Genomic DNA, 16,889 nt, shown 5'->3' on the forward strand with positions numbered 1-16,889 from the left:
TTGTTATGCATTGCTCAAACTGATTGAAGCCTCAACTAGAAAATAAACGTCACTTAAATGGTAAGTAAAGACATGTGGCATTGAAATCCCCTCAAAGGTTTGACATTTCGAAGGATTTCGATTTTACCATATGATTTGGAATAGCCTGGCAGACTTGATAATGGCCTTCTACGCAGTGCAAGATTGTTCTTGTTGGTGGCATTATATGCAATGACCAACCAAGACCCACGGACAAACCGAGACCTACCAACAAGCCGAAGCCCACCGAAAAACCGAGGCCCACCGACCTACCAAGACCCAACGACAAACCGGGACCCAACGAAAAATCCAAGATTACCGACCAAACGAGACCCACCGACCGACCGAGACCCGTCGAGCCACCGGGACCGCCGACAGACCGAGACCCTCGGACCCGGTCGTGGGCGGCATCTACTCTTGTCACGACAAGCTTTTCCTGAGAACCGATCACCTGCTCACCACGGGTGGAGAATGCTGGGAAAATTAGTGTGGCTAAGGTGCTGGAACGAGCATCTTTCAGCAGAAAGTTCAGGAGCGTATTTAAGGACTCATGGGTAGTACTCTTTTTACGTAATGCGCTTCTCATGTACATTCCATACGTCTTTAACTACGACAATTTTCCTTAATGATATATCGTGTTGGCTGTTATCTCGCCTTTTCATGGAAAATCGGTGTCAGTCTTTATTGACTAAGTTCGTTATTGGGAAAATCTTGAATACGCGGCTGCAAAAACGTAAATCAGCTTTCTTATCTTAATGCCGACTGGCGTGGCCGTCGGTACCGCCGCGTGCCTCCGCGTTCCGTACCGTCGGCCGTCTTCCCCACCAGTCGAAGTGATTGGTGACAGGTAACATGGAGTGGGATATTGATGCCCTTTACCGGCGTCCGTCGAGCATGCCGATGCGTCTCCTTGGTATGTCGGCATGCGTTTTGTCAATCATCCGGATTGGCGCTGTCCTGCACCGGATCGGTAGGTTGATTTGATTTGATTGGTTGGTTTGAAATGCAACGATGGATTGGCTGGTCCGAACTGGGGAAGGGCCGAAGGCGTGGATTATGATCGGACTGGATTAAACAATTTCTTGGCCCGTGGACTGGAGCAGAACGAAAATTGAAATGGCCGGTAACGAAGCGGTGAATATGCTCACACAGGCTTTTTCAGGGTTTATTGTAAAAGTGTGACCGAAATGCGTCAGATTGGCCTTGATTATCATCGACAACGGCTTTGTAATGATCAGCTGAAAAGGGTCAAGTCTGGGAATCTGGAAAAAATGATGTTACACATACCACGACCAAAACATTTGTTAGCAATCCAATCCTTCACATGGTATTCAGGTTCTTTAAACTGTGCGTGATATCTCCAAAACTCAGACGATCGCACGTTCATGCATTCCCAACGGCCGGTCTCAGACTGCACCGGTCGTGCGCGTGCATTCTGCGCCCGTCACAAAACCACGTCCCATCCGAGCTCCCCGTGGCGAACCCGACAGCCGCGCCCGGCCCCGGCACTCATAACAACCACTCGAACAAACACCGTCTGTGATTGATCTTCCTCCCCCGCTCAATTCCGCAGGGAACATCGCTTGTCGGTGGCTCTGGGCGACAGGCGCGCGAGCTCGGCCCAGCCGCGGCCTGTTTTCGGTCCGGAGCCCGCCGCCGGGGGGCCGGACGACCCATCCCGACACAAAAACCTCGGCCCCGTGCGTTGGGGCCGCTTGCAGCCAGCGGCCACCGTATTTGTTTTCGGCGGGGCGGTGGCTTCGATACCATCGGCCACCCATTATTTTAGCTGCGGCGCCGGCGGCGCTGCGTCGCCGCTCCGCCCGTCGCCGTGTTTTGGGGGCGGCCGCGCGCATTATCTGTCCATCGGCTGCCCGCGGGCGCATTCTTGTGTGCGTGGCGGCGGCCGCGGGTCTCGTGCGCCAGCCTGCCGCTGCCCGAGCGCCGGCGTCGATACTGCTGATCCGTGTACCATCGCTGGCTCATGTACTGTCGATCCATGTACCGATGATCCATGTGCCATCGCTGATCCATGTATCGCTGATCCATGTACCCTCGCTGATCCATGTACAATCATCGATCTATGTACCGCTGCTCCATGTACCGCTGATCCATGTACCATCGCTGATCCATATACAATTATCCATCTATATACCGTTGCCTTACGTACCTCTGATCTATGTACCACTGATCCATTTACTATCGCTGATCCATGTACCGCTGATCCATGAGCCGCGCGTGTGCGCTTGCACGTAGCGCGTGGATCAGCCGTCAGTGGCCGGGCGGACGGCCCAGTCCGCGCGGCGGCTCGGTACTTGTGCTGGAGCTGGGGACGTGCCCGCGGAGGTGTCTCGAGGTCTTAGTGTGTTGACGTCACAGCTGCGCCGGTCCTTGTGTGGGGAATTTCACCAGTATGCTCCGTTTACGTCCTGTGTTAACTGCCTTGGATTTAAGAAACCCGTAGGGAATAGTAATCTGGGGTCTCACGTACAAGTCCACGTACGCTGCAACATCCTTTGCATTCTTGCCTAACGACACATTGCGAAACATCGCATTTTCTGCGGATTTAGCAGACTTAGCGCAAAAGTTTCAACCTGCGCTTTCTATGCTGCGCGCAAACATTCCTTGATGCCGGTATGCGACCAGCCCTGGCTGTCTGATCCGTTCAGCGACCTGTTTCCTGTCATTGGCCCGGCATCAACGGCCGGCGTCGAGCCCAAGCAAACCCGCCCACCTCGCCGCCTGCTGGCCGCGAGCGATGACGCCAGACAGCCGTCTGCGGAGCCGGTGGACGACACCTGATACCTGATCCGTCGACCGGACGCTTGCACCAGGCCAGGCCAGGCCAGAGGCGGAGGTGGAGGCGGAGGCGTAGGCGTGCGGCCGGCTGGTGAAGTAAAACTGCAGCTGGTGGCGCTTTGAAATGTGGCACTCAGGCTCACGGCCTGCGGAAAGACGAGGTTTACCGAGGACCTCGGCTGAAAGTTGTTGAGAAATGGGACGCATTGACGAGCGAATCTAAGCAGTGTTTGAATCGCATGTTTGCAATGCGACATCCAAAAACAGTGCAAAAGCTTGCAAGTGCTAAAAAAATGCGAGGTAGAGTTACGCGTCATGAAGTCGCCGCTTGCGAGCGGCCCTTATAATCTGGCAGGCGCGCTGGCCGGCCGGCCTCTGCGTTCGGACCTCACCTACTGGCTCGAGCGTCACCAAGGGCGGCCAGAGCCGGGCGGCGACGGCGACAGCGCCTGCCGGACAGCTGAGCGAGCGATGTGCAGCCGATACCTGGCGGCAGCCGGCGCCGCCTGTCGGCAGCTGCAGCTGGTCACGGCTGTTGCCCAGGGCGTCTGCGGGGCGGCACGGACGGCGCGGGACGTGCACGAGTGGGTCCACGGCTGGACAGAGTACGCCGGCAGTGGAGCCGGCGTTGCTCGGGGCGCTCGTGGTAGTGCCGCTCTCCCAGCCGGTGAGCCTGATTCTCGTAGCCACGAGTCATGAAGGCTACACGATCTAGATAACATACCAAGCTTTTGAATGCAAATTCCCTGCGTTTGGCGCCAGCATGTGACAGCTGTCACAGATTGGCGCTAACCTCGTGGAGCGGCTGGCAGCTGTCACAGATTGGTACCGCGGAACACCCCGAACCTCATCCAGCCAAGACCAAAACGCGAACAGAACAGGCAAAGGCCACTTTACCTTATCCAGCCGCCAAAGCCTTGAAAACGTCTAACCTTCCCGAGGCACGGGCCGCACGACAACGCCGACCTGCCAAGAATAAGTCAAGACCACCGCGTCCGCACCAGCCGCTCCGCGCTGGGCAGTGGGCAGGGCGGTGCCGGCGCGGCCACCACTCGTGCCATACGGGCGCGCGAGGCCGGCCGGCGCTTCGAGCCAGCTCGGCGCCGGTGCGGTGTGGACGGTTTGGGCGCGCCGCTGTTTGCACAGCGCACGCCGAGGTGACCGTTACGGCCGGCGGTTTAAACGGCCGCTCGTTTGCGCAGGCGGCTGCCGTATCACGCCAGGGTAAGACGGTGACTTCATGACCGGTTCAAATTTAAACGCCGCCTGCTGAGCCCAGGTAACGGCCGGTGCGGGCGGGTGCAGCTGGCGAAGTCATCACGCACCCTTATCGTGCGGTTCTCTGAACCTTGGATTGACGGAGATCTCAGCGGCGCTATCGCGACATCAGCCGATAACCGCACGTCGTCACCCACTCCTGGCTCCGCCCGGTCCTGACCTTCCCGTCCTCGGTCACGGCCTTGGCCCCGCGCGCGCCGGCCGGCCGGCCGGCCCCGGCGCCGCCTCACTGACCTCCGCTCCGGTGCGGTCGGCGGCCCGTGTGGGTCACGCTGGGCGACCGGCCGGCCGCCGCTGCCGGGTGCGCGACGGGTCGGAGCTGGTCGGCGGGTGGGGGCGGCCAGTGTCGGGCGTGGAGGCAAAGGGCCGGCGCGAAAGGAAGGCGGCGAGCTATTGCTTGACGCGATGCTAAGTTGACGAAGTCGTACAGCTGTTTAGAGTTAGGGCGCCGAAAGGTTGAACTCCAGCTGGCATAAGGTCACAGCCGAATATGAACTCGGCAACTGGCAGACCAAGTGGCGCGGTACGGGCGAGCGAGGCACGGCTGAGGTAAGCGGGGAAGGAGAGCATAGGTTACCCAAGTCTCGACTTTTGCTCTAAAATGCATCAAGTCACTGCGGCGGAGCGAGGAGCGAGTGGGTGCTGGGCACGAACCATGACAAACGAACTTCTAACGCTGGCGATGTCATGCGACTCAGCGAGGTCACGTTATTATTATCCCTAGTTTGGCGGCGACTTTCGAAGGAAGCGTATCCTCGTCGTTACATTGGGCCGTATGGCATGGCCAATTGGGTATTTAATTTCAGTGGTGTGTGCTCCCAATGTGGAACGATGACGCAGTTCCCGCGCTCTTTGACCCGACGTTCCTCGGGTTTTCTGCTACCTGAGGGTCATGGGAGGACGTCTGACCTTTGCTAGGGGTTGAGGACACTTAATTATTCAGACCCAGGTAGATTTCGCACGTCAGGTGGAGGTTCGCACGCTCAGCTAACGAGAGCAACGTCCATATTTATGTGAGTGTCTCCCGGAAACTCGACACATAACCTGAAATCTGAGTCACGTGACCCGTGTTTATGGGTCAGTCAGCGCCAACGCGGCACGTTTCACGTGCCACCGGGTGACACGCCGCCTCCGGCCGGGGCGCTCGCTCTCTATTGTTATTTCTGGCGTGTTCCGGCGTGTCGTTCGGCTCATCCCCCCCCCCATCCCCTCCCCCACACAGACTCTGACCCGGACGCCGACCATCCCCCCGGGCCTGTATTGGCGACCCGTACCCACTATCGACACCGTCGGCCCGGGGCGTGCGTCGGTCCGGTCGACCGTCGGACGACGCCGGCCGCAGGGGCCGCCGGGTCGGGCGGGGCGCCACCAGTGCCCCTCGCTCACCATTGTCCGCCGCGGGACTAATTCGGACCGTTTATTCATGCAATTGCAGCGAGTCAAATGGCGGGGCGGCGGCGGCGCTGGCCACGTTGTGTTTCCATGAGTGACCCGCTGCCAGGGGTGGTTGCTGGCGGGGGCACTGTACGGGTGAGTGCGCCGTCGGGAATCCCGAGAGCGATCAACACGTGACGCGTCAGGTCTAATGTGCAGAACCAGCTGCGCAGCAGGAGTTTGCGAATGCTGCCTCGCACGGAGTCGCGCCCGGAACATGTGCCTTACGGGCACGCGGCAGTATAAGCGGTAAGTGTGTCGGGCTAGGGGCGTGTATGCCCACGTTCACCAGGATTGCTTAATCGGCTGCGTGGAAAAACGGGCGTCGTGATTTGCTGCCGTGTTTGCTGGAGTGGTGAGCGATTTATCCCTGCCTTACCAGCGAGCCATTCGACGAAAACGGGACGGGATGAGTTCCACGAAACGCCCAGGATGTACTCAGAACCAATGCCGTGTCTGATACGCCGTTAGAACGAGTGGAATGTTAAAATTAGTTAACATGCCGACGCGTGCAAACGCCTACGAACTTCAAATGCTTGCTGAACTGCCAGAGAAAGACAGTTAAAAGCCCTTGAGTAGGCCAGCGCGATTACCCCACGGCTATGAAAGACAAGCCGAGCTTTTAAGTTCCACCACGCGTTACAGTCGGTTGCATATCGCAATTCATTTCGGTCATTAAGATTCTGCAGCCAAACGTAATCACGCCCGGTGCCCTCCTTCGATGCTGGCAATTATTCTCGCTTGATTAAAGTCACGCCCGTCACGGCTCCTTCCTTTGCAAACGCTTAATTGATTGCACTTTCCTATTTATGACGCGGCTGATGTGGGCCAGACGTCAGCAAGCTCTTGAGGACTCCGTTAGACCTTGGTGACCCTGATTTAGCTTTAGCCGCGCCTCGACTGCCGCTGACTGCCGCATCGGTATGACGGACGCCGACACTGCGTCGGTAATGGCGCGAAAGGAGGCCTAGTGCCTCTTCGCAGAGTCGCCATTGTCCGGGTGCGGGCTCTGTTTGCAGAGGTTGCCTCCGTGACCTCCCGTGCGGGCAGCCAATCTGCGCACGGTGGTGACACACATACCGGGCCGTGGAGAGTGCGGTCGCCGTGGTGTCAGTGCCTGAGCCGGCCGGCTTTGGGGCTGGCCGTGCCTGGAAGCGCAAACTGAAGCTGGCCGCCGCCGTCGGAGACGCGGCGCGCGCGCTGGACTTGAATCTGGCACGACCAAATCGGGCGGAAGTCCAAACCACCGTCGGCCAGCGGTCGCCCAGGTGGACAGTTTGGGGTCGCCGGCTGCGATAAGGTCAGGCATTTCTCGGCAGCGCGGCCTGTCACGCGTTTGAGAGCCTCCGCTGCCGAGATGCCGTCTGGCTCGGCGGCGGACTGTCGCTCAGCCTGCCCGCGATGGAGTGGCCCTCAAACTCCGGCGCTGACCGGTCTTTTGTAGTCGTTTAATCCCTGTCCCACTACGGGACGTCTGGTCCCAGCGAGCCGCACCCTCTTCATACGCCGGCCGCGTTTGAATTCGATCTCGGGTTCTAATGCGGCGGGCGTAATCTGAACCGACCAGCTGGAACTCAACGGTTTTACGGAGCCCAGTCATCCCGGATTTATGTTATCTGGCCGCAGACTGTTTGGGCATGCGGTTATCGGACGGACGGATCCATTGTATGTGGTGGGGTATAAATCAGCGCTTTAAGCCAATAAGGAATGGATGCCATTGCCCACCCAACGGTGTTGGAAAACTTCGCCGTAATGAGCGGTCACGCGTAGCTGTACTTCTGAGTGCGCTCTCATTTGCATACGCGGAATCCGTCCCAAAGTAATGAGCCGCCAAACCGTAACCCCCATCGCAGCCATCTGACCACAATCAGCACCTGTCTGACCCCATCGCCACCTCCAGGGCGGCCGCTCGGCCTGCCGGCATGTGGCGCCGTCAGCTGGCTCGGGACGTCACAGGGGTCAGCCGGTCGGCGGCTCATTGGGATGCGGTGGCGGCCGACCGCGGTTCTGGGTCTCCGGGCCAGCCGGTCCACATTCAGATGAGGCCCGGCTGGCGGCGCGTGGCTGGCCGGCGGCCGCGAGACACGGCAGCACCGGCGCCGGGCCTCGGTGGTGAGGCCTCTCGCTGCGAGACACGGCAGCACCGGCGCCGGGCCCTGGTGGTGAGGCCTCTCGCTGCGAGACACGGCAGCACCGGCGCCGGGCCCTGATGGCGAGGCCTCTCACCGCGGGACGCGGCAGCACCGGCGCCGGGCCTCGGTGGCGAGGCCTCTCGCCGCGGGACACAACAGCACCGGCGCCGGGCCTCGGCGGCGGGGCTTTGTCCCCCGCACTGTGGTGTCGCAGCCCAGCCAGGCGTATCGATTTCTCCGATACGTTTTCATTGTGGTGTACGAGAGCCTGACGCTGTGTAGCGTGATCGTGTCGTCTGCTAAGTTGGTTACTGCAGCTTCTGAATTTTTTTGATCGGTTTGCACACATTAAAGCTACTTAGAGTGGATAAAATCAATGGCCATCGACGGAGTTGTTCCAGCTTTTTGTTCTATGGCGTCATAGGTCAAAGGCTGACCCGCTTGTTCATTCAGCCGTCTCGCATCACCTAAGCTTGCCTGCTAATCCTGAGGACATTTTCGTGTCTGACCTGTCGGAAACGTTCAGATTCTCCTTGTGCCGCTTGGGTCCCTCAAAGAAGCACTTTAGACGCTCAAAATATAAACTGCTAGGAGCTATATATATATATATATATATATATATATATATATATATATATATATATATATATAGGAGGTGGCCCGTTCTAAGGAGACGACAACTGTCATATAACGTGGATGCAATGCAGTAAATGTCGTTTCAGACCAGCGCCGTTAAGAGCGATCTGCCGCGTGCTTCTTGCTAATTTGAGTTCGCTGTCGTTCTTAGGTACTGATAGTGTGCTGATTGCGTTCATTATATTTGACCTCCGTTGGGGCTGTCATTACCGCTGGATAAGGCGTGTCCAACGGACGCGCTGAATGAATGTTCAACTGAGATAGGCATGTTTTCATTTGCAATCAACTTGGTATGCGTGATTGAATTCACCGCGCTACGAGCTCGTGCTAATGCCAATGCGTTTGCAAAGCGCGGCAGACGAATTCATCGTGTGGTACACATGCATTTTACGGCTCAACTTTAAGCCCAATCGTAAATGCAAATCCGCGATAGGCTATTAAATAGCACACGACAGCTTCTAGACGGTCTCTGGAATTGAATGATACGCCGGTGTTGGTTCCACCTGTTCGCCACACTAACACGCGGCCAGTTGGTGACGCGTCGCGAAATGCACCGCATCCCCCTCCCCCTCGCCACCCCGCCCCACACAGGACATTCCTCGCTTTCGTCTGGTGTTTGGCGCTCGGCATGGGCAGTCGGGTCAAAAGGAGCGGCATGCCTGAATTTGGGACGGCGCGAGCCACCTGAGCGCGGTGTCCGCGGGACGGTCCGGGTGCCTGCCGTGTGGCTTTGGTCCGCCGGTCGCCCTGTACACAGGCCTGGTCTGTGTGTGCGCCTTTTGGAAAAGTGGCGCCGCCGCACGGAGCAGCCTTTATTCTCCTTTTGTGTGCATTAAGCCGCGTGAAAGTTCCGCGGATCGATTGCGTTACGAGGTCATATTTTTATAGACTTATGGATAGAAGAACTGTAGGAATATAGGTGAGGCGTAGAAATAGAAGAATAGTTTTCGTGTCAACAAGAATATAGTCATGGATGAGTTATTCAAACGCTGTCCACAGATCCGTTGACGGGCTATTTCGGGCAAAATATCTCAGTGTGTGCCGACAACACACTCGTAGCCTGGAGACGTCATGCTTCCGCCCAGACTTTCTTCTTGTTCCGAAAACAGCTCATTGGATGTCCAAGCACGCACCTACATATTTGCTCTGTCCACGCCTCGCTTTACTCATCTACCTACTCTCCAGCTATCCCTTCTATGCACACACCCGGGCGCCGGGCCCCTCCCTCCTATTGGACCGGGCCTCTTTGCGCTGGGCCGCCTGGAGGCCACGCCACGGGACCCGCGCGTGTGCGCGCGGCGCAGAGTGGCTCGGACCGACTGTTGCTGCGCGTGGAGGGGCGTCACCCCGCAAACGACGCTGGCGGTTGCAGGGCGCGTGCATTACCGATCGGGCGGCAAACGGGCTCCGCCCTCGGCGAGCACGGGCTGGTATGCGTCGCTTGTGAACGGCAGCTATTTTAGTGGTGGGGTTGGGCCTCTAGTACCGCGGAGTTTTCGATAGCCTACTGGCAGTGGGCAGTAGTCTAGAACGATGCTGTTTAAGAAGGTACACGAGACGAACCGCGGCACGCGCTGGCTGCGTTCGGAAAGCGTGTTTTCATTCGGTTCGTGCGGCTCGTCCCAGGTTGTTCTCGCAGCCGCTGGAGGACGACAGCTCGTGTGACAGCTGTTGATTCGAGGTGTTATTTTGCTGCCGTCGACCTAACGCCTGAGAAAGAAAGTCGCCGAATTATTGTATTTATCAGTACGTCGCCCCGGAGCGTTGTCCTGTCGGAGAACTTCGTCATGCTCCCTTGGCTATGTCGACGGCCAGCGGCCGAGGAGCTTCTCCTGCGGTTGTTCGGATGCGTGATGTACACCCGCCGTGTTCGCGCCTGTTCAGAGCTTCCCTGTTTGCGCCGATGTGTGTCAAGAGGTTTGCGGACGGGTCAGCGGTGTGTGTGTGTGTGTGTGTGTGTGTGTGTGTGTGTGTGTGTGTGTGTGTGTGTGTGTGTGTGTGTGTGTGTGTGTGTGTGTGTGTGTGTGCGCGTGCGTGCGTGCGTGCGTGCGTGCGTGCGTGCGTGCGTGCGTGCGTGCGTGCGTGCGTGCGTGCGTGCGTGCGTGCGTGCGTGCGTGCGTGCGTGCGTGCGTGCGTGCGTGCGTGCGTGCGTGCGTGGTGCGTGTGTGTGTGTGTGTGTGTGTGTGTGTCGGGACTCTGTGTCAGGCGTGTTGATCCAGACGGCGGTCTGTGTCCAGTTGTGTGTCACGGCGGGGCCCATTGTGACGCTCGCCGGCCGCCGCTCCTGTAGTGTCACACTTCTGGCTCGGCCGGCCGTCGACAAAAGGGAAATAGCCGCCGGTCGTGAGGCGCGCGTCATGCTTTCTTACCTCCGGTAAATAGAGGCCTCCTTCAGTCAAGTCATGTCTGAATGCGAACCATCTGCCGTCGCCTTCTATCCAGTGTACTGTTGGACTGCCATGCGTAAAATAAACGCGGTAATTGTCTTGCCGGAGAGGTTGAATTAAGCCCATCTTGCAAATTATCATACAGCACTCGTCAATCTGGGCTTCATAAAGCCCCGTCCCGCAGTTCACCGACCTGGGATGTGGACGTCATTCGGTGTTGCATTGTTGTCGTCAAAACGCAGTTTTTGCCGGCACAAATTGCATCACAAACAAGGCGAGCCGCTACCGTGTGCGGAAGCGTCAGTTTGTTGTGCCGGTCTGCAGCCGTACGTTCGGCAAAACCCTGCACTAACGGCGTCAAACGGACCATAGCCCGTGTCGGCCACCGCTCGTGCGTTAACCAGGTGGCCATTTATTTCCTGTTAACGGCGGCGTTTTAGGCAACCTTTGTCAAGCCCAGCGGTGTATTGCAGGGCAGAATGTGGCGGATATGTGAGCTGGTTTCGAAATCTGGTGTCGTTCCGTTGGCACCAGCCGCCAGCGGCACCCTGAAACAACCCGTCCGGGTACATTGTATGGTAAACATCTGTTAGAAGAGAGACTGTGGGTCAAGCTCTTCACGTACTAAAATACAGCTGACGCCTGTGTGACATCCTGCGGTGGGTAGAATTGATAGCGTTGGTGATGCTATTGGCAATTACATAATGAAGTATACAATATTATGAGACACTGGCAAATAATGTGTTTTGAAGTAGCCATGTGGCTGGATCAACGTTTCGACAACAAATAAATAGCGGTAATTTGTATGAAGTTTTACCTGTATACCAGTCTCCTGGTCTACTGAAAACTGATTACTGTCTTGTGCACCAGAAATTTCACCACTCCTATTGAAAATATCGAAACATGAGCATGCGAACTTCCTAACCTGTACCAAGAATGTTTTGCTTTGCAGCATGCCGTCTGTCCTATGGGTAGTAAATCGTGTAAGGTGATGTAGTTGTGTTGATTGTGCCTATGATTTCATCATCGTTTACCGTGTATGATTGCTAGCAAAATATGCCATGATGCGCAAAATGACAGCGCACGTCGAGGGAAAATGAACTTTTCTGAGATGCTTTTGTTTTGTTCCAGATGTATATCGCAAGATAGCTGCCAACGAGCAAAAGGTAAGTCAGTCGTTTGCGCCAGCACGTACAAAGCTTCAATGCAAATCATCGCTGACCAGCATTTTGTTCGCCATAGCACAGATCAATGATGTGGAAACATGCCACCGAACTTTTCCTTTTCTCTCGGTACAAGCAAGATTCGAACACATCCAATGAATATACCTGCTTCATGGAAGGTGATGACGCATTTTACACAATTAAGGAAGTGCACGAACACTAATGTATGAACATTCCTACATCGCACCTTCCAAAGGCTAGAGCGAATCAAGTGTTCGTAAGCCATGAATTAAGTTTCCGCCCAAGTAACACGGCATTCTCAAATTGCCATGAACGCCGAATGCCACGTGGCACAGCACGCGTAGTTCATTTGAGAAACCTTTACGACTGCTCGCAGGCTTACGCGATTCTCGGCTCAAGCCCACGCGAACCCTTCTTTCGCAAACCGGGTGCGTCAGCACATCAAAACATCGCAGATATATCGATTAGAATTGCACGTTTCGCTTGGAAACCGCCTTGCAGACTCACAACTTTTACTTACAGATTAGAACGCACTACTCCTTTGCTCACACACTTGTATTCATATCAGTCCATGACCTTCGATTCACCTGAGACGTCCTCCCGCCGTGGCACCCGGCCCAAGCCTGACTTCAGCCTGACCTCAGCCCTACTTCAGCCTGACCTCAGCCTGACCTCAGCCCTACTTCAGCCTGACCTCAGTCTGACCTCAGCCTGACCTCAGTCTAGCCCCAGTCTGACCTCAGCGTGCCGTATTATGACCTCAGCTTGATCTCAGCCGGACCTCAGCCTGACCTCAGGCTGACCTCAGGCTGACCTCAGGCTGACCTCAGCCCGGTCCGGTCCGGTTCGGGCCTGCGTGCCCGTGCCGTGCCGCGGTGCACCCGGGACCGACGCACCGTTGTCATGCATTCCCCGGAGGCCGCGCCGTACCGGACCGGCCGCCGAACAAGACGTATTCACATGTCCCGCTGACGGATGGGCCGACCGGCGAGGCGGAATGCCGCCTCCCCACCCGTCTCCGTCCCCGTCTCCTCGGCGAGACAGTGGCTGAGGGTGTCGGCCAGGGATCGTCTCGGCCCGCGTCTGTTGTGTGGACTGGAGTACGACAGGGAGCGGCCGAAATCATGGCTTACCTTTTTTTAAGAACGTCTTTTTTAAGGCTGTGCAAACAGAGTATCATTAGCTGGGCTAGAAGAAGATACCCGTACTCGTTCTGTCCGACTAAATTGAATGATTTTGCTCCACTTAGCACCTAAAAGCGAGTATTGCTCAAAGGTTAAATAAAGGGGGGAGGTGAAAAGACAGGGGTGGGGATGTTGTTTTAGAAAGTTGGACGATATTTCGGGGGGCCGAACCAGTGCCCTTGACATTTGTTCACAGCGTCATTGCTAGCTTGCGCCGCTGCCTTAACTACGCTGCTAACTAAATAAATGTAATTCACATTGAAAGATCCCCACGCTGGCATACGCATTAACCCAATAAGCACATCAAAAGCAGCTTTATTGTTGGTGGCCCATCAACTTGATGCTGTCTTGACGAAAATGTGCTCTGCGAGATGCCCGCAGAGCGACCTGAACATCTATCGCAACGTGCCTTTCCTTGCCGTTTCGCCATCACCACGCATTTGCATCCCCTCGACATAAGCCTTCACACTAATGATACTACACGACCATAAGCGCCTGATGACCTTTTCATTGGTCGTGCTTGCGGCGCTCGGAACGCTTGCCTAAGACTGCGGCTGGCTTGGTGGCCTGTTCGTGCCAGTCCACCGGTGACGGACTCCAGCACCCTCTCCCTGTACATACCCGGCGCTGGGCACGGCGCCGGGTCGCCGCGTTCTCTTTGACCTTACGTCTGATACGCAGAAGAGTCAAAGCCGTTGGCCGCTTTGGCTTCGGCTTTGGCTTTGTCGTGGGTATGCTCTTGGTCTCACGCAGCCGGTTTACGCCAGCGTGATGAAAGGTGATGTATGCCTCCAGTGCAGACCACGCCTCCACTGCAGACCACGCCTCCGTATGCCTTCGGACCGCAGACCACGCCTCCAGTGCAGACCACGCCGCCACTGCAGACCACGCCGTCGTATGATGTCTTTTAGTCCTTTCACGTCGCACCGTCGCCTTATTTGATGCACGTGGCATCATATAACACATGGCATCATACGGTGCCTGTCGGTGCAGGTAGCTGGCGAGAAGCCGTCCTGATGGAGGAGGGCCCAGGCCTGCTCCGGCGGCGGTGGCCGCGACGCGTCACAAACGTGGCTGGCGCGCCGCAGCTGTGTGAGCGCGAACGGGGTCGCTTGTCCGTGCGCCATCGACCGCGCCGGCTGCGCACCGGCGGCGAGACGCGCTGCGACGTCCGGAGAATGCCGGTAATGGGCTGACCGTGCGCACAGCCCGGAGAGGACCCTTCGTGTCGAGTTGCCGGCGACGGCTGGACCACTGGCGCAGCCGGCTTCCCGCAGGGTGTGTCAGCGTTTCAGACTGGTTCGACTTCTGTCTAAATATCGCGGTCGCCTCTCTGTAGCGGCGGTCATTCCCGCCCTCGCCGTTGTGGGTTTCGCCACGAAGGGACCGACGAAGTGGGTTGTAGCTATCGGGGGATCTTGCGCAATCCATCTCCCGACGAGTTCCCTTCTCTAAAGTGCTTCGCTTTTCACCCGCTCTTGAAGGACCTCACATCACTCTCGGGACTGTCGCAGGCTGTCGCCACTCTGCCCTGCGGGCCGGGCGGGACCAGCGGCGAACTCGGCGCTCAAAGGATGTCGGTACCCGCAGATCGTAACGAAGTACCGATGCTCGCTGGGTGAGACGCTACGTTCGCTCACGTGAAACGGATACGCTCCGCAGAGCTGGAGCATGGCGCCCCCCCCCCCCTCCCTAACGCTACCGTGACGTCAATTGCTCACCTATAGGAGCTCCCCCCGCACGCGGGGGGAGGGGCATGACAATTATCCCATCTTCCCTCCTCGTTCACCCACGCAGCGAGCCGTTTTTCCGCGTCTGTTCCCAGGTGATGGGCCCCAATGACAGGACGGGAAACCGGAGGGGAGAGCCGTCACAAGTCAGCCGTCAAGGTCAAGGGCCGGCGGTCGAGGGATAATCAAAGGCGGCGCGACAGGTGGTCAGGAAGAGGGGTGGCCGGGGAGCGTCTGGGCGTCCCCTCAGGCGGCGCCAGCATTGTGGGGCTCGCAGAACAGCGGTCTGGCGTGGCCGACGGAATAAAGCAGGTACAGGTCCGGACCAGGAGACGGGATGAACGATCTCCCAGGCGATTAATTCCGAGGAAGAGCTCAAGGTCGGCAAACGTCCGAGGGTCCGATCTGAAGATAAAGGATGGCACGCCGAACGACGAGGGTTGCATATTTTCGCGAAGATTCCGAGCAAGTCACTGGCCTGCGGGGTATAATTGAAGCACTCTGAGATCCTGGCGCCAAGTGTCCAGTCAGGATTGTAGTGACCGACCAAACTCTTCCACGATCGGCGCAGGCACGTTTTTAAGTGCATCGCTGCGGGCACTTCTTGAAGTGTCGCACGACCTTGGCAGGCACGCGGGGTAACCATGGCAACGCGGGACGGCCAGGAAGCCCCCCGGCCGGCCGGAAAAAAAACAATAAGTGACCGCAGTGAATGACCGTGGTGTGGTGCCGCTGCCCCCGCTGTTGTAGGGTGGGAACGAACCGGGCTCACACCACCTGAGGTCGAGGGCAAGGCGCCGGCACAATTACGGCGTCCGCGGCGGTGGGAAGCACAATTACGCGTGCAAGGTGGGCTAGCGTGGCGACCGCAGCACGCATGAAAACCCTGAGGGTGACTCGCACCTAGTGTTAATATTTCTGAACGGCAGGGTTTTATTTCACTCATATCTGCGCTGTGAAAAAAATGCAAGGCCTTTAGACGTACGTGTCATGCAGCTAGAGACCCGAAGTAATAACGCAGCCGTTTTCGAGTGGTATTCGCCATCCGGGTCCTAGTCGGACAGATCGTCACGTTGCCTGTCCATCGGTGGAAGCGTCGGTCCTCTGTCGGCGGGTTCTGTGTCGTCCAGTCCTCTGTCGGCGGGCTCTGTGTCGTCCGGTCCTCTGTCGGCGTATCCTCTTTCGTTCGGTCGTCTGTCGCCCAGGCCGTCCTCGCGCCGCCCTGACCATGGCCCGACCAGTAGCGATGACTCACGGCTGTCGCAACGCACCGCCCCGGAAATCGGCCTCCAATTGGATAATGACGGTGGCGCCAGGGCGTGTGCCACCGGCCGGCCAGACAATGGGCCGCATGGCCGCTTCGTCGCTCGTCCGTCCGGCCGTCCGTCCGGACGGCGAGCGCGGCGCCGGCCGGCGGATCTCCGCCCGCCGCCGCCCGCCGCCCGCCGCCCGCCGCCGCCGCCCGCCGCCCGCCGCTCGCCATCCGCGCGCCACGTCGATGGGCTGTCCCGTAAAAAGAGACTGCAACGCGGCACGGCCCGGTGATGCGTTCCTGTGCGTGCGTCGAGGCGGCGCCGCGGCGGTGTCGAGGCAGCGGCGATTTACGGCGGCCGACGGCGGCGCTCGTGGCGCGGTCGATTCCGGAATGATGGGAAGGGAGGAGGAATGTTTCCCATCGGCCGCGGCGCCGCCGGCAAGGCAGCGTCCCCGGCTGCCGCGCGCGTGAGGCGCAGCGCCGGTGTCGGCCGCTGTCCCGGTGGTGCGGTGGGCGCCGGCGCCGGGCCGGCCAGCTCGATGCTCCGCTGTTCCGGTCACTACGCTGGCCGTGCGGCGCCGCCGCCTCGCGTGTCGGCTGACATCAGATGGCAGCGTGTCCGACGTTCTGATGGAGATAATGCATCAGGCTCCAAAAGCGGTTTTATCCGTGTTGCTCCGGCGCGTTTGCCGTGCTACCGCTGTTACGGGTAGTCACGGTTATTGCCCAATGCAGTTTGGGGATCTGGAGATTTTGAAGAACGGGATCTGAAAGGATTGTACAAGTCTGAAAAGGAGCGGAAAAGCGCACGTTTCGAGCAAGGGACATGGCGGCTCCGCGAACATGACGCCA

The 16,889-nt window shown here is 58.0% G+C and overlaps 1 protein-coding gene across 3 annotated transcripts in view; it reads left to right on the forward strand.

The window, feature by feature from the left end:
• LOC119105723 (protein spire homolog 1) overlaps positions 1-16,889 on the forward strand; it is a 100,425-nt gene that overhangs the window by 1,301 nt on the left and 82,235 nt on the right. For all 3 annotated transcript variants that reach the window (XM_037229202.1, XM_037229203.1, XM_037229204.1), the window contains exon 2: positions 11,816-11,850. In XM_037229202.1, the coding sequence (XP_037085097.1) occupies positions 11,816-11,850 (35 nt within the window). The remainder of the gene's footprint in view (positions 1-11,815; positions 11,851-16,889) is intronic.

The sequence above is a fragment of the Pollicipes pollicipes genome, unplaced genomic scaffold, assembly GCF_011947565.3.
Source record: "Pollicipes pollicipes isolate AB1234 unplaced genomic scaffold, Ppol_2.1 Scaffold_6138;HRSCAF=7277_pilon_pilon_pilon, whole genome shotgun sequence".
NCBI lineage: Eukaryota > Metazoa > Arthropoda > Thecostraca > Pollicipedomorpha > Pollicipedidae > Pollicipes > Pollicipes pollicipes.